At 49.2% G+C, this 27,266-nt stretch overlaps 1 protein-coding gene across 1 annotated transcript; it reads right to left on the bottom strand.

Moving 5' to 3' along the window:
* Positions 1-6,669: 6,669 nt before the first annotated feature.
* CUNH20orf85 (chromosome unknown C20orf85 homolog) lies at positions 6,670-15,383 on the bottom strand. Its single transcript, XM_036420193.2, has 4 exons — positions 15,187-15,383; positions 12,017-12,098; positions 10,003-10,104; positions 6,670-7,277 (listed from the first exon to the last, which is right to left on the bottom strand). The coding sequence occupies exons 1-4, from the start codon at positions 15,252-15,254 to the stop codon at positions 7,116-7,118; spliced, it is 414 nt and encodes a 137-aa protein (XP_036276086.1). The 5' UTR covers positions 15,255-15,383; the 3' UTR covers positions 6,670-7,115.
* Positions 15,384-27,266: the final 11,883 nt, after the last annotated feature.

Here is a 27,266-nt window from a genome sequence, read left to right as displayed (position 1 = left end):
AATCGCGGGCCGAATGGTTTACTGAACAGTCATAAACTGTCATTGTGATGGAAACGCAGCGGAGTGCAGTGATGACAGCGTGGTGCGGGCCACATTGCAAGGCCTGGCGGGACGGATTTGGCCCGCGGGCCTTGTGTTTGACACATGTGCTCTAAAACAAGGCCAACGCCGAGGTGCTGGCTGGCCGGAGCTCCCGTCTGGCGCTTCTCGGGGGATCCCCTGCTGGCTGCCTCTGGCTTCGGTGGCACCCTGTGCATGTGCCCGTCACACTGGGCCCCTTTCCGGGCTGGCTGTGGTCCAGGAGTTGCTTTCAGCTTCTGGAGGCAGCTACCCTCCTTGTCGCACGGCCTCCTCCCTCGTCAAAGCATCAAGGACAAGGGATTTCTTCATGCTTCACCCCCTGCCGGCCTCTGCCTCCGGAACACTGTCCGCTTCGCGGGCCCATGTGATCATGTTGGGCCCCCGACACACGCCAGCGTCAGGGCAGTGATTTCTCCTCTGAGTCACGGGTTCTGCCGGGAGGGAGCGAGCCCGGGCTGGGAGGGGTTTGGGGTCCTGGCACAGGTGCACTCTGAGCAGCAAGGGCGGCTGCTCCTCTCCCAGAGCTCCCCGGCCAACCTTCCACGTGTCCTGGTGGGAATGTTATAGTCACACATCAAGAAGCAAAATTTATCCCCAACTAAAAGAGAACTTCCTGCAGAGGCAGACACACCCACGCACCACACTCAGACAACAGTTCCTGCACACCTGCCTGATTTCTCCAGGATGCCAGCTCCTCCTGGCGCCTGGGTCCCGGGCTGCCGCTTACCCCAGTGGTCATTCGCATTCAGTCTCATCAGAATCAGCAGCAGCCACGCAGACACCGGATTGTAACCACGTGATCACCTCGGGACACCAACGCCCGCCAGGCCGCCTCCTGGGAGTGCAATTCCACTCAGCAAGGGTAGACCTCAGGGTTATTCTGGGCTCCATTCCTTTTGTTGTTGTTGTTGGTTTGTGGAGGTTTTTTTTGTTGTTGTTTGTTAATCCTCACCTGAGGATATTTTCCAATTGGCTTTTTACAAAATTTATTTATTTATTTTTATTTTTCCATTTTTTTTAAAATTAAAGTATTATATAATATGTGTACATATCGTACCATTGCCCTCTCCACCCCAACCTACCCCCATACATGCCCTCACCCTGCAGTATTTTGCATCCATTGGTTATGCTTATATGCATGCATAGAAGTTCTTTGGTTGATCTCTTATCTCCCCTACCTCTCCCTAACCTTCCCACTGTAATTTGCAGGTCTGTTTGATGCTATACTGCCTCTGTATCTATCATTTGGTTCATCAGTTTATAATATTCTTTATTATCTACAAATGAGTGAGATCATGTGGTATTTTTCTTTCATTGACTGGCTTATTTCACTCAGCATAATGTTCTCCAATTCCATCCAGGTTGCTGAAAATAGTAAGAATTCCCTCTTTTTTATGGCAGCATAGTATTCCAGTGTGTAGATGTACCATAGTTTTTTGATCCAATCATCTGCTGATGGGCATCTAGGCTGTTTCCAAATCCTAACTATTGTAAAATTGTGCCTCTATGAACATAGGGGTGCATATATCCTTTCTGATTGCTGCTTCTAGTTTCTTAGGATATATTCCTAGGAATGAAATTACTGGGTCAAATGGGAGTTTCATTTTTAGTTTTTTGAGGAAACTCCATACTGTTCTCCACAGTGGTTGCACTAGTCTGCATTCCCACTAGCAGTGCACTAAGGTTCCTTTTTCTCCGCATCCTCGCCAACACTTGTTGGTTGATTTGTTGATAATAGCCATTCTTACAGGTGTGAGATGATACGGCTTTGTCGTTTTGATTTGCATCTCTCAGATAATTAGTGACTTTGAGCATATTTTCATGTGCCTCTTGGCCTTCTGTCTTCTTTAGAAAAGATTCTATTTAGGTCCATTGCCCTTTTTTTTTTTTTATTGGATCATTTATCTTCTTTTTAAGTTGTATAAGTTGCCTGTAGCTGTTGGGAGATTAAACCTTTATCAGTGATAACATTTGCAAATACGTTCTCACATACAGTGGGGTTCCTTGTTGTTTTGTTGATGGTTTCTTTTGCTGTGCAAAAGCTTTTTATTTTGATGTAGTCCCATTTGTTTATTTTCTCTTAACTTTAATTGTCCTAGGAGCAGTATCAGTGAAGAATTTTTTTTGGCATATGTCTGAGATTTTGCTGTCTGTGGATTCCTCTACTAGTTTCATGGTTTCCCGTCTTATGTTTAAGTTCTGTATTAATTTTGAGTTTATTTTTGTGTATGGTATAAGTTGGTGATCTAGTTTCATTTTTTTTTGCTTGTATCTGTCCAATTTTCCCAATATCAATTATTGAAGAGATTGTCTTGACTCCATTGTACGTTCATGTTTCTTTTGTCCAATATTCATTAATTAATAGTGGTTTGGGTTGATATATGGATTCTCTATTCCATTGGTCTATATTTCTGTTTTTGTGCCAGCACTAGGCTGTTTTGAGAACAGTGATTTTGTAATACAGCTTGAAATCTGGTATTGAGATTCCTCCTACTGTATATTCTTCTTTCCCATGATTGCTGTGGCTATTTGGGATTTTTTTTTTCCAGATTTATTTTTGGAGAGTTCTTTCTAGGTCTTTGAAATATGCCTTTGGTATTTTAATGGGGAGTGCATTGAATCTCTAGATTGCTTTGGGTAGTATGGACATTTTAATGATGTTGATTCTACCATTACATGAACATGGTATGTTCTTCTGTCTGTTTATGTCTTCCTCTATCTCTTTTTTCAGGGTTGTGTAGTTTTCTGCATATAGGTCTTTTACCTCCTTAATTAAGTTTATTCCTAGGAATCTTAATTTTTTGGTGAGATGGTAAATGGGGCTGCTTTTTTAGTCTCTCTTTCTGTAAGTTCACTATTGTTATATTGAAATGCCATAGATTTCTTGGCATTAATTTTGTATCCTGCTACCTTGCTGAATTCATTTATTAAGTCTAATAGCTTTCTGATGGAGTCTTTGGTTTTTTTTATGTACAATATCATGTCATCTGCAAATAAGGACAGCTTTACTTCTTTTCCAATTTGGATGCCTTTTATTTCTTCTTCTTGTCTAATTGCAATGGCTAGTACTTCCAGTACTACGTCAAACAGGAGTAATGAGAGTGGGCATCCCTGTCTTGTTCCTCTTCTCAGGGGAAATGGTTTTAGTTTTTGCCCAATGAGTATGATATTAGCTGTGAGTTTATCATATATAGCTTTTATTATGTTGAGGTATGATCCTTCTATTCCCACCTTGTTGAATTTTTATCAAGAAAGCGTGTTGGATTTTGTCAAATACTTTTTCTGCATCGATTTCGGTTTCATTTTTTAAGTTCTAATGAGTGGCTCCAGAAAGAGCTTAAGGTTTATTTTTTAAATGGGATATGGAAGGAGTTTAATTGATGTGTGCAGTTTTTTTTTTTTTTGTTTGTTTTTTTGTTAATCTTCACCTGAGAATATTTCCCCCATTGATTTCTAAAGAGAGTGAAAGGGGAAGAGAGGGAGAGAGGGAAAGAAAGAGCGAGAGCGAGAGGAAAAGGCGGGGGGAGGGAGAGAAAAAGAGAGGGGAGGGACATGGATGTGAGAGATACCCCTCGATTGGTTGCCTCCTGCTTCTGCACTGGCTGGGTCTGGGGGTTGAACCTGCAACCCAGGTACATGTCCTTCACCCGGAATTGGACCTGAGACCCTTTCACTCCAACGTTAGGGCCGACGCTCTAATCACTGAGCAAAAGCAGCCAGGCGATGTACACATTTTTGAAGGAGCACGCAGCTTTCTCTTGAGTGACAGCCGGCTCTTAGGCATGGCAGGTGCTGAAGAAATGTTGTAGCCCTCATGGAAAAGCCGAGGACAGCCTGACTTTATGGAGGTGGAATGACTATCATTAACAACAACAAAAATGGCAATAAAAGCAGCCCAGCCACCTTGACTGAACCCGTTGGCTGGGATGACAGTGGACCTGACATTTTATCACCAGCATCTTGTTTTATCTTCACCCTGTTTACCAGGAGTCTGCTCCCTGCTGCCAGGGCTGGACTAACAGTGTCCTCCGGCAAGCCCTTCCCATCCCAGGCTGTTTATCCTCACCCACCCTGGGAGGCTGGGTGTGCCCCCCTCACAGCTGAGGGTGTGGTCCAGCGCTGGCCCAAGGCTGCAGGGTTGGAAGGTTGGAAAGGGGAGTGTCTGGATTTGAACGCGGGTCAGCCCGCTGCACCCCTGCTCTTCTCCGGGTCCACTTGCCTGATGCCTCCCCTCTCCCCCAGCTCAGGGGTGATGCCCCGCCCTTGGTGGACCTCTGAGGACAGCTCTGAATGGGATTGTGGGTCAGAGGGATTGTGATTCCTTTCCCTAGCTTTGTCCCCCAAACTTAAAATGATGTGTCACCTGGGGAAAAATAAAAATAAAAAACGGAGCTGCCATCCCAGAGGGCCTGCCTTGCACATCTGGTGCCTCACACGTTTGCCATGTGAAAACCACCTGTGGACTGGGCACTGTTTGCAAAGATAACAAGAAAGTAGATACTGTGACTTCCAGGCTGAGAGTGAACACATTATTGAGGATCAGCAGTGCTGTGTTGCCTTTTCTGCACCAAAAGCAACGTCTTCCTGCTGTGAATGGACTTGTCCCTCCCTCCCTTCCCTTTCTCATAAATGCCCACCTTGTCTCCTCGCCGGGACCGTTTGGGTCCTGCCTGTGCCAGTGCCTTTGGGATAGCGGTTCTCACTGATCTCCAGGAACTGCCGTTGCCTCTGACTTGGAAAAGCCCTTTGTTTCTAGGTGCCGACCTGGAATTCCGGCCCGGCTTCTGCGATGGGAAGGCAGAGCTTCCTGAGGGTGTTTGCCTGGAACAGGGCTCTGCTCCTTCTGAGGCAGCGGGGCCGGCTCCGGGGAGTCCCAAACCTCGAACCCTTCAGAGCTTGTGGAGGGACCTCTGGGCTCTCCTGAAAGTGGTGGCCATCGGTGGGTCACTTTAGAAATAACCTGGATTGGTTATATATTGCTGAGTAACAAATTCCCCCCAAACGAATGGCCTAAAGCTCTCTGTGACCTCGCAGCTCCTGGGGGTCAGGAATCCAGGTGCCTTGGAGCTGGGGGCTCTGGGCCAGGGTCCCTCACAGGTTGTGGCCATCAGGAGGCTCCACTGGGAAGGATCTTGCTGGGGGGGGGAGGAAGGGGTTGGCCCTGCTGGGGGGGTTGAGCTTGCTGATGGGTGGAGCTTGCTGGGGGGTGTGGCTTGCTGGTGGGTGTGGCTTGCTGGTGGGTGTGGCTTGCTGGGGAGGTTGGGCTTGCCAGCTGCTGGATGAAGGCCCCACTCAGGCCCTTGTGAGCTGCTTTGTCGAGTGGGCATCTCCTTCCTTCCTTCTTTGTCGAGTGGGCATCTCCATAGGGTATCTCGTGACACAGCAGCTGGCTTCGTCAGGGAGGGTGGGGGGGGGGAGGGGAGGGCAAGGGGGGAGAAGCTTCAAGATGGAAGTCACAATCTTTGTAGCCTGGTCTGGGCGTGGCCTCCTGTCACCTTTGCCGCCCTCTCTGTGGGAGAGGCATGCCCCACCCCGACTCAGGGCGGGCCTGCACACCCGCACCCGCGTGGTGATAAACCTGACCCAAACCGGACAAGGGCTCCTCGGAGTCTTGATTCCATTCAGTGTGACTATTTGAACGTTTTGCTACAAAAAAACCTTAATGGGTTTACTTTTGTGGGGCTGGCTGTCCCAAACTTTGCCAGAGGGGTTTTGTAATATATAGGTGACATGCTTTTAAAAATCTGCAACTTCCTGAATTCACATCTGACCTCACAGGCTATCCCCAGGTGTGTCTGAGTGGGTGAGGCTTGTGTTTCCCAATGGTGTTATTGGATCGTGTGATGATTTTCTTCCCACTCAACCCGGGAGTTTCTAATCTGTCGTGGGCTGCGCCGTGCTTGTGATGGAACCCATTCTGAGTCCGGGCCGAACTATTATATGTTTGCATCGTTTCAGAGGCCTCTCATCCCGAGCCCACTGGAGGCCCATCGCTGTGATGATGTTCCCAGGGTGCACGGGGACCGCCAGCCCCGTCTCCACCCTGGGGGTGCGGCATTTGACAGCGCGTGGCGACATTTATCCCCTTTAAACACCCACACAGAGGCTGATTTCCATAGATTAAATGTCAAGCTGGAAGCCGTCCGGGGTGATTGAATCTTCGAGTGTTGTCCACTCGATTCTCAACAGAGGCCGCTGGCGGGGCCCTGCCGCTCTGTCAGGAGCCCGGGGTGCGGCCCAAATGACCGGGGTGGGCTGAGTGCAGGGCGGTGGGTGCGGGTACCGGTACGAAGGAGCCCCACCCTCTGCTCCTCAGAGACAAACACAAACCGGCTTCCCAGGCTGCTGGCACATGCGCGCTCCTCCTCTGGGGCGGGAGGGCCACAGGCTTTCCCTGGGGCACCTTCCACCAGCTGGACGCACCCCGCACCTCCCATTTGTAGGACCTGAGCTCAGCCAGGCAGGGACCAAGGGGTTGAAGCCCACTGCCCAAGAGGGGGAGGAGAGCCGCTGATTGGCCAGCCCAGCCGCTGGGTTGCAATGGGGTGGCAGGCGCAGTTAAGTAGGGAGTTTCACACAGACCCTGTGGGGAATCTCCTGTTCTAGAGCCCTCCGCTCCCCCAGGGGCTGTTGGCATTGTGGATCTCCCGGGACAGGAGCGTCACCCCTCCTGAGGACAGGCCGGCGCGCCCAGTCCACAGTCTCATTACAGACAGCCGAGTGATGGGCTGGAAGCAGCATTAAAGGGCCTGGACAAACCCTTCAACATCAACTCATGTTATTTCCAAAAGCCATACCTTCACATTCCCAAGGCATCCAAAGAAAGTTCAGAGAACCAATGCTGCCTTATTTACTGTGGTGGCCAAGGAGGAGTGTTAGGAGAATGTTCCGGAAGGGCGGTATTGACGGATTGACAATACCAGAGGGCCATTCTGTGTTCTTTGCAACATCCCACTTGGAGGGAGCTTTCTCTCCTGGGCGAGGGCTGGAGCCTGGGGTCCCCCTGCGCTGCCCCGCGGCCGTCCCGGTGGGACTCAGTGGATGCCCTGCTTGGGCCAGCCGAGCTCGTTGGCAAACGTGCCCAAGCAGCTTTTGCTCTCTGCTCCATACTCCAGGCATTTGTTCAGGCCCGGCACCCCGGACCGCCAGCCGATGAAGCCTTGGGTCGTCTTCGGAACCGGGGGCGAGGGAAGGACCTGGGAGGGAGACACAGGGTCAGTCACCTGGGCCGTGGCTGGAGGAGGCCCACGGAGGCCCGGGACCCGGGAGGCCCGGTGTGGGAGGATGGCAGGCAGGGCCCGGGCCTGGGAGGCTGAGGCCCAGCCTGGTGCAGCGCCTCAGTCATGCCACCAAACACGCTTCTGCAGCTGGTTTGACTCATGGCCGCCAGTGCATGCTTTTTATTTGATGAAAGAGCACACAGTGGGAAGAGTGAGGTGCAGAAATATCAAACCCCACCCTTCATAAAATCTATGTTGATACTGCCAGATGGGTTTTGGGTAGGTATAAACCTTCTGGCTTTGATTAGAAGGGTTTATGATGTGAGTACACACACACACACACACACACACACACACACACATGACCACAGGAGTGAAAAGCAATTGAACTTAATTAAAATCCGAAAGGAAACCCCCCACACCGTTTCATTGTCACTGCCTTGGACAGACTTGAACTTGGGGACATGCGGGTAAATGGTTAGGCAGTCCCCTCTCCCTGTGAAGCCATCGTCTGGCCTGCTCTCCCGGGTGATCTGAGTGGAGGAAACAGTGAGAAATGTGTTCCAGTGGAAGCACTGAGATGGAGAGGTTTAATATGCTGGGGTTATGAGTTCACGCTTGGCTACGGCATCTTGGCGAGGCGTGGCGGGAGGGGCGGTGCTGCTGGGCCAGCTGCCACTGGTGGAGGAAAGCCCTTAACATATGTTCTTGGTGAAGTATTAAGTTAATTTCCTGAGAGGCCACAAACAGGGAGGGTCATCCATACATGCCAGAGGGTCACAGTCTCCCACAGCCAGCGGGGTGTGCCCAAATGACTGGGGTGGGCTGGGTCTAGGGTGGTCGGTGCGAGTACTGAGGAGCTGTCCCAGAAAGGCCCTTGGAAACATGCAGACCTGCCTTCAAGCCTCCCTCCAACGGGTAATAGAAACACAACTGAAAACCTACCTCGGTTGCAGGCTCCATCCCTGGCCCAGGCTGGAGGGCCGGGAGGGAGGCAACCAATTGATGTGTCTCTCTCTCATCAATGTTTCTTTCTCTCTGCCTCTCCCCCTTCCTTTTGCTCTCTCTCTCTCAAAAAAAAAAAAAAAAAAAAAAAAAAAAAAAAAAAAAAAAAAAAAAAAAAAAAAAAAAAAAAAAAAAAAAAAATCAATGGAAAAATATCCTCTGGTGAGGATTAATAATGAAAAACAAATAAAAAAAACTACACCAAAACCCATCCAGGAGGCCACCTTTCACCACCAGATTGGCCAAGACATGAAAACAGCACCTTCACAAGGGCCTCCTGCGAGAGCAGGCTGGTTCATTCTCTGTGAAGGGCCATGTTGCCATTGTCTACCAAGTGGCCGCCTTCACCCTGAGTTTTCATTTCTTCCCATCATGACCCAGAGCTGCTTTCTCTGCAGCTGAGCAGAGGGCAGAACCCAAGACGAGAATAACGGGCCCATGACAAGAGGTCCAGGGACCTACGGAGCTGAGCAATTTCTCATCTCTGATCCGCCTCCAGGGCTGACTGGCCTCAGTGGGAACACTTTCAGTTCTTCTCCCTCTGGGATGGTCTGTCCTGGCACTCACCAGCAACCAGAGTGAGCTCACCGCCCTGCTTTCCGCTCAGATTGGGTGCAAATCCTGACTGCTTCCTCTGGTACCACCTGTCCACTCACACCCTTTCCCGCCCCACCCCTACCCACCCAGCTCACCAAGCTCCCGCCACACCAACATCCCTTGCTGCTCCTGAAACATTTCAACCTTTGTTGTGCCTCAGGGCTTCCGTACAAGCTGTTCCCTTTGCCCGGAATGCTTTTTCCTGGGCTGGCTCCTTGTCATTCTTCAGTCCTCAGTTCCACAGAGGGTTTTCTGACCACCATACCCTCTGTATCCCCCAACATCACCTGCCTATTTCTGCCATGGCATCTAGCACAGTGTATAACATGATCCCAACCCACATGTGTGAGCTAGAGTCTTGCCTTTTAGTTCATCACTGTTTGCCCAACCGAGCACCTGGCCCTCCTCACAGCTATGGTCACTTGTACTTTCTGAAAGTGCTGGGCACAGGCCTAAGTCCTTCCCAGCATCCTCCTCTGGGCCTGACACCATCCCTGAAGAAGGTGCTTTCACGAGCCCCCATTGTGCAAGGAGGAAATAGAGACACAGAGAGGCCAGGCCACTTGCCCAAGACCACCAGGAAGTGAATGGCTGAGTGACCTGACTCCAGAGCCCAGCCTTTCCTGCCCTGCTTCCCTGCACTTCCTCAAAGTGTGGGATGGAGCCGCTCATTTCTTGGCTCCCCTCTGCCTCTTCAGAGCTGGATGCAGAGGCTCTCAGAGTGCAGAGACAGCAACCTGATGTGTGAGCGTGGAGAGGGTGTGGAGAGGGATGGAGAGGGGGGTGGAGGGGCGTGGAGAGGGTGTGGAGAGGGTGTGGAGAGGGATGGAGAGGGGGGTGGAGAGGGTGTGGAGAGGGGTGGAGATGGCGTGGAGAGGGGGTGGAGGGACGTGGAGAGGGGGTGGAGAGGGCGTGGAGAGAGCGAGGAGAGGACGTGTAGAGGGTGTGGTGGGGGCATGCAGAAGGCACTCCCCACCTGCCAGGAGCTGCTGAGTTCTGGCCTTTGGCAGCTGGTTTTGTGGCCCTGCACCAAACTCATGCTCCAGTGGGGCCAATTTCTCCCTCAGGGAAGCAAGTATTTAAAAACAATGTTGCAAACCTTGATATATTTCTCCACGGGGGTCACCGCCCGGATGTGGAACCTGGGGGGCAGTTGGATCTTGGGTTTTGGGGTGGGGGTTTCCTCTTCACACTCGATCAACTGAAACACAATCCCAGAGACAGGAAACCCCAGACTGAGACGGTGGACGTGTCCCCTCGGTCGGCCCCTAGAACCCCGCGTTTTACAGATGACAAAGCTCGTCCCCATTGCAGCTAGAAAGGGGCAGTGGGCCCTGCAGGCAGCTCACGGCTATGCCACGGCTCGCCCTGCAGTCTGCTAATCTATATTCCTGAGCACAATTTGAGGGGACTATAAGGATTATGGGCTCCAATTACAAAATGCCTATCAGGTTCAGGGCCAACCTTTAAAATATCAGAGAAGAGCCACCCATTCCTCCTATTAATTTTTGTTGTTGTTAATCTTCACTAGAGGATATTTTTTCTATTGATTTTTCAGGGAGAATGGGAAAGAAGGAGGGAGGGAGGCAGAAGAGAAAAAGAGAGAGGAACATTGATTAGAGAGATACATTGACTGGTTGCCTCCCTCACATGCTCCAACCTGCAACCCAGGTACGTGCCCTTGACTGGGAATTAAACCCGAGATCCTTTGGTGCTCAAGTCAACGTTCCAACCACCGAGCCACACTGGGCAGGACCCCCATTTAATTTTTAAAGCAATTTTGAACTCTTCAAGAATCCAAACTTAAATTACATATAAATAATATTAATATAGGCTCTTTTTAATACATATTACATTAATAAGAACTCATTTTTGCCCTAGCTGGTTTGGCTCAGTGGATGGAGTGTTAGCCTGTGGACCAAAGGGTCCTGGGTTCGATTCTGGTCAAGGACATGTATCTTGGTTGCAGGCTCCTCCCTGGCCTGAGCCCTGGTCAGGGCTCGTGCAGGAGGCAACCAATCGATGTGTTTCTCTCACATCGATGTTTCTCTCTGTCTTTCCCTCTTCCACTCTCTCTAAAAGAAGAAAATCAATGGAAAAGTATCCTCTGGCAAGGATTAATAATAACAAAAAAACCTCATTTTATGCATAAAATTTCAAATTGTAAAGTACTCTTAAGCATTCAACAAGCTCATGAAGAATGGCATAATTCCAAAGCTAGTGGGATGGGACAAGTTCAAATGGGGTTGACGCCACCTTGACTCGGGATCCTTCCTAGTTAGGTAGCGCTTATTTGGTTCGGCAACCCTCCAAAGACATGGGCTTCCTCGTGCCAGAGCTGGAGATGGCTCAACAGGGTGCAGACTGGTGGCCCCACCTCACGGAGCCCACACCTCACGGAGCATTTTGTGGGCCTGCGTGGTGTTTTGTAAATCTAAGCCACTATTCCAGACTTAGAAGGTTTTATTTAAACATCTGGATTTCTGGACTTGAACAGCTGGAATGGGCAGTTGGCCTCTCTGAATGGTAGCACTCCTTTGGGAGGACGGTAGCTGAGTCTGGACAGGGACAGTGGCTCTTTGCTGGAATCCCTACCAGTTCCTATTAATTATTGTGCCCGGCCCTCTTCCAGTTTGTTCCTTGTCTTGTTTAGGACACACCGAGGCATTTTCCCTATAATCCCACCTGTTAACTCTGCCTCACCGTCTCATTCCGTCAGGGCACGTGAGGACAATGACCCCATTTCACGGATGGCAAGTCTGAGGCCAAGTGGTGCCTGCCGGACCTCAGCTTCTCCCTCGATGCTCCTCTTTATTAGCTGTGTCACTTAGCACTTCTTTATGCTCAGCTTCCAAATTTGTAAAAGGGGCATAAACAAGCAACTGTCTGCACAGGGGTGGTTGTGCGGGTGAATGCACTGTTTCGGAGGCAGCACCTAGGACCTGCCTGGCACATGGTAAGTGCTCGATAAATTCAGGAAGGGTCTCAGAGGTGGCAGTCTTTGCCTATCACAAGCTCTTTAATTTTATTCTTGCAAATCCTATACTTCATAACAAGTTATTCTTGGAAATGATCAATTCTATTACCTCTGGACTTATAAAATGTATATTTACCTCCTCGAGAGGGGTTGTTAAAAATCCCCAGTTCTGGGCCCAGTTTTGCTGTGCTTCGCTCTCAGCCTTCAGGCGGTATCTCCTAAAAGAGAAAGTTCCTAAGGGCTGGACATTATTCAGAGAGGTTAAAGTTGGCAATCCCAAAAGGTCCAGGGGGGAATTTCACATTTGTCAATGTGCAGGCACAGAATGAGGTTCTGTGCCAGGAGGGATCCCGTCACTGAGACCCTCACAGGACCGTGAGGAAGACCCTTGCCTGGAGAGCCAGAGAAGCTGGCTGGACGGCACAATGGGTGCAGACAGGAAAGGGGCTGATAGCCTCAGGGGCCATCTGGGTACTTATTTTGGAGGCCTTGTGACCCACAGTGATGAGCATGTGTTAAATCATTAAGGAAGTTCATAGTAAGTACTTTCATTCTCAGGGCAATGACTGGGATGGGGTGAGGGAGGCACCTGGGGTGCAAAATGTAAGGAGGCACCCACTCCCAAGTTCCTGCAAGAGCACAGCCAGCACTTACGTGACCTTGAGCTTGAACCCTCCTTAAACATCACACCTCAGCTGCCTCACTGGTCCCATCCTGCTTTTACTTCACATGAAGAAGCTGAGTTGACAGTACAAAATGGTGGCGGATTAAGTGGAAGCTATATTGACACTATCCTAGGACCAAACTGGAATTTCAACTAAAATACAGAAAAACCATCCTGAATAATCAACTGAAGACTAGATGAAGTGAGCCTTGATAACCAAGGATGGAAAATGGAGTCCCCATAGACTGGTAGGAAATTTGAAAGTGCAAAAGGGCTGGCTAGGCTCCAACAGACAGAGCCGAAGTTCTCTAAGATATCTCAGCTGTTGGGGGTTCCACTGAGAACTCTTGGGTCTAAATCCCAAGCTGGACTCCACAGCCCAGAACACCAGAACTGAGAAAGGTGCCCACATCACATCTGGCTGTGAAAAGCAGGGGGTTGCTGTCTGCCAAGGAGAGACAGCTGGCACCCTCTTAAAGTACCAATCACAGAATTTCCTGTGCAGCCACTCACCCTGGGCTCTAGCAGAGGGAGGAGAGAGTGGATTAGAGTGGTGTGAGGAGCATCCAGAGTTGAGGGCTCTGGGGTTAGAGCTCAGAAGGCAGCTACTATGGATTCCTGTGCTGACTCATTCCCTCATACTGCAGAGAACATTTTTTGGGGGGCAGACCTTTATCATCCAGGCAGCTTTTTCTTGGGGGACAGGGTAAGAAATTGCCCCACCCTGTTGGAAAACCTCTCACCCACTCAGTGGTGTTTCTGAGGCTCATTTTTCCTCATGAAAGGAAAACTCATGCAAGTTCAAGAGGCACAGAGAGTCCCAAGTAAGAAGAACCCAAACAGGCCCATGCCCAGACACATAATTAAAATGCCATAAATTAAAGACAAAGAGAGAATCTTAAGGGCAGCAAGAGAAAAGCAAACTGTTACCTACAAAGGAGCTCCCATAAGGTGGTCAGCTGATTTTGTATGAAAAACTGTATAGGCCAGAAGGGAATGGCATGAAATATTCAGGGTAATGAAAAGTAAGGATCTGAAACCAAGATTACTATATCTAGCAAGACTATAATTCAAAATAGATGGTGAAATAAAGAGCTTCCCAGACAGAAAAAAAAGGCTAAAGGAGTTTATCACCACCAAACCAGCACTGTAAGAAATACTAAAGGGACTGTTGTAATAAGAAGAATAGAAAGAAAAACAGAGACATAAAGAATTAAAATGGCCGATACCAGTTTGGCTCAGTGAATAGAGCATTGGTCTGTGGACTGAAAGATCCCAGGTTCAATTCCGGTCAAGGGCATGTACATTGGTTGTGGGCACATCCCCAGTAGGAGGTGTGCAGGAGGCAGCTGGTTGATGTTTCTCTCTCATCGATGTTTCTAGCTCTCTATCCCTCTCCCTTCCTCTCTGTAAAAAATCAATAAAATAGATTTTAAAAAAAGAATTGAAATGACAATAAATAACTACCTATTAATAATAATTAAATGTAAATGGACTAAATGCTCTAGTCAAAAGACATAGGGGTAGGAGAATAAATAAGAAAACATGACCCAAATATTGTATATGCTGTCTACAAGAGACTCACCTCAGAACAAAAGACACACACAGGATGAGAGTGAAGGGATGAAAAATTTTTTTCTATGCAAATGGAAACAAAAAAAACGGGGTAGCAATAGTCATATCTGACAAAATAGACTTCAAAATGAAGGCCATAACAAAAAACAATAAAGGTCACTACATAATACTAACGAGATCAATCCAACAAGATTATATAACATTGGTAAATATACATGCACCTAATATAAGTGCACCTAAATATATAAATAAACTTCTGGAGGAATTTAGGGAAGAGATGAACAGCAATACAGTCATAGTAGGCAGCTGTGTATTTTATGCCAAATAATGTTGGCTTTCCATTTTCAAGAGTGATGCAAAGTTTCTTATAAAAATAAATGTATCAAATGAAACAAAGTCAGTTTAAAGAAAAATATTAGTGACTGTTATAGGTTAATAATGGTAAAAGTCATATTGAGGACAAACAGGATAACTGAAGTTTAAGAGGCAAACATTTATGGTTTGTTGTTACTAAAGTTTACTTACTGGCCTCTACACTGGTAACTTCCCATACGAGTAAACACTTCAAGGAGATGGGATAATGCTTAGCAGTCGAAGAGAATGCCAAGTAAAAACAACCATTACACATGTCTGCTGAATATAAATCTGATAGAAAATGAATCTAGTCTTTAAATTAAAATCTCTGATTACTTAAAATGCCAGGAAAAGCAAGCGAGAACCTAAAGTGTGTATGTATTTCTCATTCAAAATGAACAAATAAGAGATTTTTGTTTTGTTCCCCTTTTTAAAAATTTGGTAAATCTCAAAAATAAGAACACATCTTAAAAATAAGCACCAAGGCTTTGCATGGTTGTGGAGCCGGATCTTTTAGACCTTTGTGGTGAGCTAAGTGAAGGCAGAGAATGAAAGGCCCTTTGGTCGACTGTATGTCCCTATTACTGCCCTCTTTTCTCAAGGCTCATGACCACCTCCAAGGCAGGGCGGAAACTGGGGAACTGAGGCCGCCAGATGTGCACACTCCAGGCGTGAAGGGCCCAGCTCACCGGTTACCGGATCCCCGACATTACCAGATCTTGTCCTGGGCCACGAGGTTCATGCGCTCGGCCTCCGCTATGCTCATCGGTTTCTGCGACATGGCTCTGGCTGGGGTCTAGGTTGCCTGCACGCTGCTGGTCGGGCTCAGCGTCTTGCGTCGTCCAGGCAACCGGTTGCCGAGAAACGGGAGACGCGGAGGCGGAGCCACACCTGGTGGAGGTGGGGCCCTGGGGCTTTCACCGTCTGAGAGCCCTCTGCCGGCCTCCTCCAGCTTCTGTGCTCTTCTTCGCCCCCCTCCTGCCCACCTGCCTGGACCTGCGGCAGAGTCCCCCCTGGTTCTCTGCGGAAAGCCCTGGGGAAACACCAAGACCCAACCCCCGCCTCCTTTACAATTCAGACCTGTGATGCCAGCGTGCACTCCGGCAAACCTACCATGCCTGGGTACCTCAGTCACTTCTCTCAGGGAATGAACCCCTGCAGCCACGCCTGGACTAGGGAATGGGACATTCCAGCCCACCCCCTTGCCGAGGGCAGAGCTTTGTTTGGCCACTTGGTGAACTTTGGGCCCGGCTGCCTGGGCCCCAAGTCATGTTGGGGGTTTGTCCACATCGCTGTGCGGGCCGGCAGGTGTTCACTCCCATTCGTCTCCCTTCCGCTGCTGCCGGAATTGGAGTTGAGTGGCTGCCACGACTATGACTATCACTGCACGGCCTCTGGAGAACGTGTGTGCATGTCTGTCCCATCCTCTCTATAACAATCCCCAAACGGAATCCGCAGGTCATGTCTCCCCCAGACCCTGCACCGCACACTCTCTCTCATGCCCATCCGCAACGACCCCTTGTCATTAGGGTGCTCACTGGTGTTAGCGGACTGACTCGTGGACCCTCAAGGCTTCCACCTACCACGTTGTCATAGGCCTGGCACTGGAGAATGGGCCTAAGATTCAACAGTAAGTGGGTCCATGGCAGGGGTTTGGGGAACATGGTTCTGCCTGAGCCGCCAATGAGACCTGCAGGTGTCCAGAGTCTCGTGGGACTGAAAGCAGAGGCAGCAGGCTCCGCTGGTCTGCGGGCCATCTCCCCTCAATTCCCAAGGCGGTTCTGCCGGGACGTGGAGGTTTTCATCTTCCAATTGGGCATCCGTGGTTCTCCCTGGGGTGTCTCCCTCGTTCTCTTTCTCCCACCTCCTCCCTTACCTACAGACGTGTTCCTTTACAGAGTGTTTGGGATGCGTTTTACTCTCATAACTATGTTCTCCAAACCCAAGGTATGTGATGCTGTTCCTGGATGTTGGAGCGGCTGACTGGGGTGTTCCCAGGTGCCCACTCAGCCAAAATAGTGAGGGGGTAGGCAAAGGCAGGAATGGAGCCCAGTGGGTTCATAGTGAGTGGGTTACACACCAGGCTCAGGCCTTGGCAAGTCTCAGGCTGGGCTGGATTGCCACAGGGTGGACGGGTGTGCAGGGTTTCCCCCCGGCCTTTTCTCTGAAGTTGCCATTCCTACAGCAGGAGGGATGATGTCCTGGAAGAACTGGGAATAGTGAGTGGCTGGCTGGGAAGAGAGGAGGATCCATCAAGCGGGAAGGCAGCGTCTGAGTTTCCCTCAGGAATCTTCTCTAACTTTTTTCTCTTTTCCATTTGCATGAAAGTTTTTTTCCCCCCATCCCTTCCCTCTCATCCTGTGTGTGTCTTTTGTTCTAAGGTGAGTGTCTTATAGATAGCATATAATTGGATCATGTTTTTGTATCCATTCAGCTACCACATGACTTTTGTTAGAGCATTTAATCCATTTACATTTTGGGTTATTATTGACAGGTACTTATTTATTGCCATTTTAATTCTGTATGCCTAGGTTTCTCTCTCTATTTCTTCTCATTACAGCAGTCCTTTTGGCATTTCTTGGTGGTGAAGTACTCCTTTAGCCTTTTTTTTTTTTTTGGTCTGGAAGCTCTTTATTTGACCTTCTATTTTGAATCATTGTTTTGCTAGATATAATAATGTTGGTTTCAGATCCCTGCTCTCTATTACCTTGAGTACTTCATGCCATTCTCCTCTAGACTCTAGAGTTTCTGATGAGAAATCAGGTATCAGTCTAATGGGAGCGCCTTTGTAGGTAACAGTTTGCTTTTCTCTTGTTGCCTTTAAGATTCTCTCTTAGTCTTTAGTTTTCCACATTTTAACTATGAAGTGATTGGGTGTGGGCCTGTTTGGGTTCTTCTTGCTTGGGGTTTTCTGTGCCTCCTGAACTTCTGTGAGTTTTCCTCTTACCAGGTTAAGAAAGTTTTCTTCAAACATATTCTCTTATTCCTTTCTCCCTTCCTGCCTCTTCTGGCACACCTGCTATTCTAATATTGTTACATTTCATGTTGTCTCACAGCTCCCTTAAGCTTCTTCCTGTTTTATTAAATTTTATTTCTTTTTGGTTCTCTGGTTGAGTGATTTTTTTCAACCCTGTCTTCTAATTCACCGATTCAATCATCAGCTTCCTCTAATCTGATGTGTATTCCTTCTAATGTGTTCTTTGTGTTATGTCATTTTTTATTTCTGACTCTTTTTTTTTTCATAGCTACTAGATTCTTTTTTATGCTCTTGAGCAGTGTTTTTCAACCTTTTTTGGGCAAAGGCACACTTGTTTCATGAAAAAAATCACGAGGCACACCACCATTAGAAAATGTTAAAAAATTTAACTCTGTGCCTATATTGACTATATATAAAGTAATTCTCTTGAATAGGAATCAAATAAACACAAAGAAAGTATTTTATAATTACTTTATTATGAAATATTAAGTAAACAAAATAGTGAAAAATTATAAAATTCTTGTCTTGTCTGCACCTATGGCACACCAGGCAACATCTCGTGGCACACTAGTGTGCCACAGAACAGCGGTTGAAAAACGCTGCTCTTGAGCATCTTTACCATAATTTCTCTGAACTCTGTTTCAGATAAATTTCTTATCTCTGCTTCATTTATCTTCTTTTTCTAGAGAATTCTCTTATTCTTTCATTTGGGGGTTGTTTCTGTGTTTCCTCATTTTGGCTGTCTTTTTTTTGAATATGTATTAGGTAGATCCTCTATGCCTCTCAATCTCTAGGGCAGGAGAGTGTCACATGCTGTTTTTGACTTATTAGATCAGGGAAAGACTCAAAGCCTCCAAAGATGGCCTCTGCCTAAAGACTGATTGGATTCTGACTTGTATTGCATCCTGTCAATTGTCCTCAGAGCCTTTTTTTTTTTTTTTTTTTTAAATATGGTGGAGCAGTTGCTTTTGCTGGAGGCTAGTTGTTAATTTTAGTCTCCTAAGTGGCCTCAGGGCAAGGTGTTTTCTAATAGGGTGAGTCAACTGTCTTCCCCTCAGGCAAGGCAAATGTCTGCTTTGTGAGGGAATCAGTCACCACTGGAAACTGGTGGTGTCTGTCTTCTGAGCTCTAACATCCCGAGTCCCCAGTCCTGGCTTCTGCTCCACAGCTCTAGTCCACTCCACCCTCCCTCTGTTGGAACACAAGGTGGGTGGCTCCACAGAGAATTTTGTGCATTGTTCCTTTAAGAGTGTGTCTGTGTTTCCACCTGGCTCTCCCTGGCAGATAGCAACCCCACTGCGTTTCTCAGCCAGATATAATGTGGCTACCCTTCTCAGTTGTGGTGCTCTCTACTGGGGGGTCGAACTTGTGGATTAGACTCCTGAGTTCTCAGTGGCACCCCCACTATGCCTGAGATATCTCTCTGGAACTACAGTTGCTGTCTGTGGGCACATGGCCAGCCCTTTTGCACCTCCCTCACTCCCACCAGTCTCAATGAGGTCTCCACTTTCAGTCCTTAGGTATCAGGTTTCTCTCCTGTGAGTCTTCTGTTGATTATTCAGGAAGTTCTTCTGTATTTTAGTTGTAATTCCAGTTTGTTCCTGAGAGCATGTCTGTACAGCATCTACTTACTCTGCCGCCATTTTTAATCTCCTGGAAAGAACTATTTAAAGGCCTATTTTAATAAAGACCTTTCTGAGGAGGGAACATTTGAGCACAGAGGGAGGAACCCCTGCCAAGGAATTAGAAGAGTTTTCCATGAGGAGAGAAGGGCAGAGTAAAGGCCTTGAGGTGGAACCAGCCTAGGCTGTTTGAAGAACACTAAAGAGGCCAGTGCAGCGTTGAGCTCCTGGAGAGCAAAGCCGGTGCAGAAATGGAAAAGAAGTACCATACCTCCCAGGAGGTCAGGCAGGTGGGGACAGGGATGTGAATGCAAGCTGGTGATAATGCAGCCTGATATATGTAATTGTGGCAGATGAATGTGATTCAGAGCGAGCCTCAGGTAAGGCAGAAAAGTGCAGAGAAGGTGATGAGAGAGTTGGGTTTTGAAGGGTGAATAAGGGTTTGCTAGTTCTGCCCATTTGCCTCAGACGTGGGGCGCCCTGGGGGTGGGGGTGGGTGCAATCCAGGATGGGAGATGGCTAGAGTGCACAGGCTTTGCACTTGGGTATGGGAGGGAGTCCTGGCTCTGCTGAATGCCAGCTCAATGACCTTGGATGGGTTGGCTAGCCTGTTGAGCCCAGTGTCCTCATCTGAAAAATGAGCTTACAGGGACCCTAGGAGACTGCAAGGAGCAAGTGTAAAGGGCTTCTTGCGGTGCCTGGAAGGTTGGTGCTCACGAATAAAGGGAGCATCACCGGAGGAACAGCGTGCTGGTTGTCCTGGCTCTGGGGCTCCCAGCCCAAGACAGTGGGGGATGGAAATGGGGCTTGGAAAGAACCTGCGCTTTGAAGACCAGGCGGTGGCTGGCCGGTGGGTTGGCTGGAAGGTGGATTTCTTCTTTCTCGAGAAGTAAGAGAGAAACCACAGCCACATGGCCAGGGACTGTTCCGTCATGGTGCCAGTGTTCACCTGGCCCAGCTGGTTGCTTCCTCACATTCTCATGTAATGGAGGAGGGATTCATTCATGAGCCTTTTGCAGAAGGGAAATGATCTCAAACAGCAGGGGGAAGAAAGAGGATCTGAACCAAACCCCAAAGCCCCCATTTTATGTAAACCCTAGGCTTGGAGGGCGCTCTCCCGAGGGGCAGGGCCCTGCAGGAAGACAGGGTCCACGTATCCTCCTCCCTCCCTTTCTTCGCTCATGAGGATGCCCTTTTCCCCTCTGGATTTCCAAGCGGCTGGAGCTTGGGGGTGGGTGTGGAATCTAAGCAGCGACTGGTTTAGGGGAAGGAGCTCAGGTCTGGCTTTCTCAAGGTAATGTCTGCACGAGGCAAAGTTTCTCCTCCTAGTGACACTGGAGTGACATCAGGACCAACTGTGGTTTCAGGTGGCTGAGGGCGACAGAAGACTCAGGCCAGGGAGAGCCCCTGAGACGCCAGCTCCCCGAGCTCACTGGAGACGCCTTGCTGACCAACGGGCATGGGCTTGCTTCATCCAATTGTGCACAGAAAGGACTCGCCATCCTGCTGGGTGGCTATCAACCCTGAATTAGCACAACCGCCAGAACCTTCCAGTAGTAGTGCTGCCAGATTCAACAAGTAGAAACACAGGAGATCCAGTTAAACTTGAACTTCTGGGAGCACGCTCACACTACACTCTCTGTACATAAGAAATTCAACTGGACAGCCTGCCTCTCATCTGACTCCCTACCCTCAGGGACTGTCTTCACTGGTGCATCTTCCCTGCTTATTTGTGCACATAGAATTCTCTGTTTTAATTTCTAGTGGCCTGTTTTCTCTTTGATTATCTATCTCCTTCACCTTCTCTCCTGGTTCTAGGGGTTGAAACCTCCTCCCCATGATATGTGGAATCCAGATGCAATTTCTTCACCTAACACTTTGATTTTCTAAGTGTCATTGAGCATGGCTCTCAAACAGGGCGCACTGAGGGGAGGACGGCCCTGCTTGCTGATTGGCCGTGGGGAGCGAAGACAATATTTACAGCTCTAGAGGGAGCGCCATGTTCCCGTAGAAGAATATTTTTGGCCCTCTCTCAGTGTTCTGGGACAGTTTCATTTTTCTTCTTGCTGTTGCTTTATAAAACATTTAAATGGCGGGAGCCAACTGCTGCCTTTTAGTTTTGAAGCTAAACAGTTTCTTTTTTATTCTGTGACTTTTTTTAAATCACGCACAGCATGCATTGTGCCCGAGCGCACCCGCCAGCCAGCGCGCTTTTCCACAGCTGGGTTGGCGGTTGTCACTTCGCGGAGGCTGGAGCGCCTAGTGCCAATCGCCAGGGAATGCTTTATGGCTTCACCAACCTCCAGCGTCAGGAGCTCAGAATCCCCAGTCTTCCCACAGCCAATATGTCTCAGTCACGGCGAAAGAACTCTCCTTTCTCTTCACAAATAGTGTACCTTGCAGTGCCTGGGGGGACAAGTAACTTCAGCTCTGGGCGTCCCTGAAGGAAGGAGGAGTCCCTCCCACAGCATGTGGAGGCCTGGGGAATCTGTTCTCCACTTGGCCTCCTGATCAATACTTGCCCAATGAAAGGCCCCCTCCCAGTTTCGGGTACAGCTTGTCCACTCTCCCTGCCCCTCACTCCTTCCTTTCCAGCCTGCCTTGAGCCAGTTCTTGGGGAATCTGAAAAGCATATTGTCTGTGGGAAAAGAGAAATCAGTTTGGATGCCAGCTACCTTGACCTCCAGGTGTGACCAGCCCTCGCCAGCCTTGAGTGTTTGAGGAAGTAGGTCCCTGAGAAGCAGAGGGTGTCCTGAGATTTCAATCTGAATCCGCCTCGGAGCCCAGCGCTGGAGAATAGGCAGGTCAGAAATGCATGTACCTGATGCCAGAGGTGTCACCATGGAAGTGTTTAAGTGTAGTTTTAAGTCACACATACCGAATGTGAGCAGGAAGATGATCTCTTATTATTCCAGAGCTAGTGCCTTCAGCAGCCCTGGGGATGCAGGGAAGGCTGGATCACAGGCAGGGGCGGAAGGGCTGGTTTCTGAGCTCTGTTCCCTTCCTTACTCGCCCAGTGGCACTAGGCTAGCCTCTGCCATCCATACTTGTGAGGCCTAAGGTGGAATGGTGTGTGCTGGGCCTTGTGCAGGGCCAGCAGGGCCGAGACAGGACTGGTTCTAACCTTAGGACCTGTCCAGTCCAGAAAACAAACAAACCAGGAGATTTTCGGGTGGGGGCGAGTGTTATAAAAACATATAAAAGATGAGGTGGGGTCAGGGAGCTCTCTTGGCAGGATGGTCACAGAAGGCGACAAGTGAGGCAAGGAGGCCATCATCGCAGGAGACAGCATTACCCTCCATCCCCTAGTGTCCACTGCCCCTCTAAGGACATTCTCTGATATCCTCATCATCAATTTCCAGGTTTGGCTGGGGGCATCAAGGAACTCAGGGCCAAGACTTCCTGAGAGAGAGAAGGAAGACTATATTCTTGAAATCTTTTTCAGATCATCCCCTTTGATGCTGAAAGTGGTTCTGGATAGCAGCTAGTTTTACTGTCTCCCCTTCCCCCTTCCAGCCCAAACCTGGCCAATCACTAGACTTCATTCTCCTGGCTGCAGTGATTGGTTCCACAGAAGGACATGTGACTCAAGCAGGGCCAATCAAAGTCCTCTCCTGGGATTTTACAGAGACTTCAGGCTGGGATAAGAAGAGCTCTTTTTGTCAATCTGATGATGATGATGATGATGATGCCTGAAGTTTATTAAGCACTTACTATATAATAAGTACTTCCCAAGCATCACTGCATTGACCAAGCACAATAGCCCCAGGATGCACAAAGGATGGTCATTCTTATTTTGCAGAGGCAAACCCAGAATCAGAGACGTGAAGCCACTTGTTCATGGTCTTACAGCCAAGATCCAATGTGCGTAGCAATCAATGTGGCCAATCACAGGAATCCCCTTAGGCCTCTTAGATGGATAAGAATCAGGAATGTGTCCTTTCCCATGTGACTCTTGAAGCGATCCTAATGATTATAAAGGAAGTGAATAGCATTGCTCTTTTCTGTCCTCCCAAGGCTCAAGCAAAACACTCTGCAGGTGAGTATTAGCTGGGAATTAAGAACCTGTTAAATGTGGGTGGGAGGGGTGATCTAGGGTCTGTCTCATTCTTGCACCCAGACCCAGCCATTGGCCAGTGCCTGGTACATAGTAGGCCCTCAGCAGACATTGTTCGGTTGAGTGCAGGCTATTAGCTGTTCTGTGGCTCGAAGCCTCACCCAGGGCATGAATGGCAACCTGAGCTACTAGGAGACGTGGTCCCAGACCTGAGTCTTCTACTGTCGTGGCTGGGGCAGGGCCCAGTGGTGCTAGGCATATCTGATCTAAAAGGCAACCTGATGGTGCGGATTGGTCTCTTTCAGCATCCTTCATCCGGTGTCTGGGGAGACGTCTCTTTGAGGCTCCTGTTGTTCACTTCCAGAGAACTTCGTGTGGAACGGATTTTAAATGAAAGCTGGGGGCTCTGTGACACCCAGAAGGCTAGGTTGGGAATATCTGCTTTTTCAGAGATTTGCTGGCACTGTGATTATTGCAGAGCTACACACCTGCCTGGTCCTTTAAAGCTGGTCAGTGAGCAGACAGCTGCTGCTCCCAGCCCTGGGCTGTTCGTCTAACCACAGGAGAGGCTTAAGAGCTGCATTCAGAGAGGAATCTGGGAGACTATCATGGCGCTATCCACAGTCAGGCCCCTGTCCGTGAGTTTATTTCCTGTGACTGCCAGAGAGAGCGAGCAGCAGGGAGGGCAGAGCTGGGGACGACCCCTGAAATGTTTTTTTGTCCCGTGACCCTGCTGTCTGTGGAGGGTTCCCAGGCTCACGAGGAGGCTGCAGGTCTTGCTGGGTGAGAGGGCATTGGAACTTCCAGGGAGGAAGGGAAGCTCAATGCTGAAGATCCCCACAGCCCCACTGACAACTGTGAGAGCCCCGAATATCCTGCGATCGGCTTGGGCTTGTCCTAGCTGGGGAGCCTTTGAGCATGTGAACGCATACCTGGCAGCCTGACAAGCTCAGGAACTGACAGTAACCACGTGGGGTGTTCTGAGCCTAAAAATGCCTATGGAAGCAGAGGATGATGGGAAATCACGTCCTGGCGATGGAGTTATCTTTACCTTGAGCAAACTCCCTTCATTGCTCTCGTGTGTCTAGGATAACCAATCTCTCCTCCACACCCCCAGAGACAATCACCGGGACCAGGCGAGATGACCCAACGTCCACCCTCATTGTCATCTCTCCCCGTAGACCTCTGCAAACTGTGTATGTGCAATGTTGCCTCTCCAGTACCCCCGATGTAATAGAAATGTCTATCTCTCCATGGTATTTTCCACCCAATCCTTTTTATCCAGTCCTTGTTTTGCTTTCTCCCACCCCCTTAATCTACCACCAATGGGATTCATGTACCTTTGTTACATCTTCTCCTTTGATTTTAGTGTATAAAAGTAAATTACTAAACTGCTATTCCTTGAAGCATTTGAGATTTTGCTTACAGGTCTGGCCCTTAGCTCTGGCTCACATGTTGGTCTGAAATTTCTCTTGTTGACTAAAGGCTTGCATTCGGGTTGCGGGGCCTGTGTTCAGGTGGCTGGGGCCGGAGAATGGACTGTGAAGCAGACTGGAGGCCGAAGGCCCGTTGGGAGGTTGTTAGAGATCCTGGAGAAGTGCTGACGAGTCTTGGGCCAGAGAATTGGCATTTGGAGGAAGAGTTAGAAATGGAGGGATACGGGAGAAATTGGGAGATTGGATTAACCAGATTTACTTGAAAGTGTTAGATATTCAGCTCAGCTCTCAGATAAGAAAGAGAATTATTCAGCTCCTGTATTTGAAGAGTTTGGAGGCCTCAGCTAAGCCTGTAGCCAGGAGTTTGAGCAACGCCATCCTCTCTGGCCTCCTCCACTTCCTGGCTCTGTGCGTGTCCCTGCTGGTCTCTCTGCAGCGGGTTCTCTCTGGGGGTGGCCTCCAGCAGCTCCAGGCTGCGGGCTGGGAGGTGGGTCTTGCTTTCCCCATCGCTCCTGCATGAGGGTCCGGATTCTCTCTGACTGGACTGCGGGGTTGTGTGCCCATCTCTGGTGGGATTACCATGCAACGCAGATGAGATGAGCTGATTGACAGGTTGGGTCCGTGTGTCCACTCTAACACCTGGTTGGCTCATGGACACATAGTCAAGGAAACCTGGCAAGTGTCCCCTGCCAAGGTGTGGGGCTCAGGGGACGTGGGGGTGGAAACAGACATCACAGGTGACTCAGCATCTCGCTGAGGTGTGGCCAGGGGCTAGGGAAACAGACATCACAGGTGACTCAGCATCTCGCTGGCCACACCTGCGAACAAGGCCATAAACTGAACCTGCGGACCAGGGAATGCGGAGTGGCTACCATGGCAACGACATTTGGACTAATTAAACCAAAATAACCCTATGGCTCTGCCCGGCACAGTGGGTCTGATTACAGATGTGCACTGGTCTGGCCTTCACTTGCCTGTAACTCCACTCTCCTTTCCACTTTATCTCTTACCTGAGGTCTCATCACGCTGCTCCCTGCTCATTGCTCCTCCTTCAGGAAAAAGAAGGAAGCCGTGCAATTTTTTTTTTGGTCCAAGACAGAAAAAGTTTTGCTGGTGAGTCAGTTGTGGGGTGATTGTGGGAGCCTGGGTTCAAGGATGCCATTAGGTGTGTCGGGGTGGCTCTGCCATGTGGTTAAATTGGCAGGCCCCCTCCCTGTCCAGTTTGGGGGCTCCATCCACCTCTGGCTCTTTTCTGGACTCCTACCGAAACTGGATCTTCCCATGCTCATGTTCCTCGCCCTTCAAGACTGCCCTCGAGTCCTCTGGGATCACAGGGTGTCCCACTGACCTGGAGGCCTCTCTGCTTGTGGTGGGTCCCTGTCTCTTGGTGACTGTGTGCCCATGGCCTCCTCTCCAGCGAAGGGCACGGGCCCAAAGGACCCTTGGACTCTGCTGTGCAGGATGTGGTCTCTGATAACAGCCACTCACGGGAAGCCCGGGGAGGAGCCTTCCGCTGAGCCGGGTGGGGTTAGCACCTCCACATGGGATCTGGTGGGAGGACTTGGCTTCGTCCTCTTTCCTTGGACACCCTCTGCTGTCTCTTCCTCCAGGAGGACCGCCACGCCAGGTCCCGCCCCGCCCTTCGGTGGCATCACATCCCTTATCTTACTGTGTGCTTTCCTAGTGAACTTGCAACGCTGAGTTCTGCTCCCCAAGGATCTTTCAGAGTCCAGGACAGTGGTCGGCACTCAATGACTGTGCATCAGTGAACCATGGTGAGAGGATGTCAGTCAGCCATTCTTGGCTCGCACTCATGTCCAGGCTCCAAAGACCAGCGGGGCAATCAGTGGGTGCCGAAGGGAGACAGGGCAGGAGCAGCCAACACTGTCCGTGCACGGTGCTTCTCCTCCCTCCGGTAGGGTTTCAAGCTCCCAGAGGTGAGCGCTGCAGGCCTGGACAGTGCTCACCCTTGCTGGGCCCTCCAACCCCCACTCCCTCCCCCACCCCCACCGAGTCATGCAGGCTCTGCTCAGCCTTGCACATTAACACCCCACTTGAGTTCTTTGGCTCCTTGGTTTAAGTCAAACTCTGTCATTTCAAAGAAGCTTTTTTTTTTTTTTTTTTTGTGGGTATATTTTATACAGAGCAGATTTTCAAATCAAAGAGAGAGAACATTTTTCCTCCCTTCTTTTTCTCCGTGAAAGGCAGGGGGTCTAAGACATTTTAATAGCTTTCATACTTCTCGCTCCAAATATATTATTTCAGCACAATAGTTTCTTTGCGGGAGAATTGCTTAAATGATTCAAAATGGATTTAAAAATATATTTCAAGTTTTAATTTTATGCACAGAACATTAATGAGTGGAGTGCCTTAGAGACTGCCTGTCACTTTAACATATTCACAATATTCTCAACACAGATGTTATCCCATCCAAATCCATTTAGAGGGAAGAAACCAGCACATTTTTTCTTGGGGGATGTCAAAAAAGATATTATTCTTAAAGTTGTATTTGGATCCCAGAATTCTGTGCAAAATACCAGGGAGAGAGGGTGGGGTTGGTCAAGTCCCTGGGACACCAAACTTTTTGAAAATCAAGAAAGGAGAAGCAGCCCAGGTCTTCCGATTCCTTTTTTGTGTCCTCTCATGAAGACTTTAAGTTTCCACAAATGCAAGAAGAGAAGATGGTGACCTCCCTGAGCTG

Source organism: Pipistrellus kuhlii, unplaced genomic scaffold (assembly GCF_014108245.1).
Source record: "Pipistrellus kuhlii isolate mPipKuh1 unplaced genomic scaffold, mPipKuh1.p scaffold_m20_p_63, whole genome shotgun sequence".
In the NCBI taxonomy this organism is placed as follows: domain Eukaryota; kingdom Metazoa; phylum Chordata; class Mammalia; order Chiroptera; family Vespertilionidae; genus Pipistrellus; species Pipistrellus kuhlii.
This window is presented reverse-complemented; position numbering and strand designations above follow the sequence as displayed.

Bases quoted from the DNA above. Each gene is read 5' to 3' on its own strand.
- CUNH20orf85 (XM_036420193.2), bottom strand. From the start codon at position 15,254: ATGTCGCAGAAACCGATGAGCATAGCGGAGGCCGAGCGCATGAACCTC. The intron at 12,099-15,186 runs GTAATGTCGGGG...TTTCTCTTTTAG, and splicing joins GTGGCCCAGGACAAGATCTG to GAGATACCGCCTGAAGGCTG. The intron at 7,278-10,002 runs GTTTGCAACATT...TCTCCCTCCCAG, and splicing joins CCGTGGAGAAATATATCAAG to GTCCTTCCCTCGCCCCCGGT.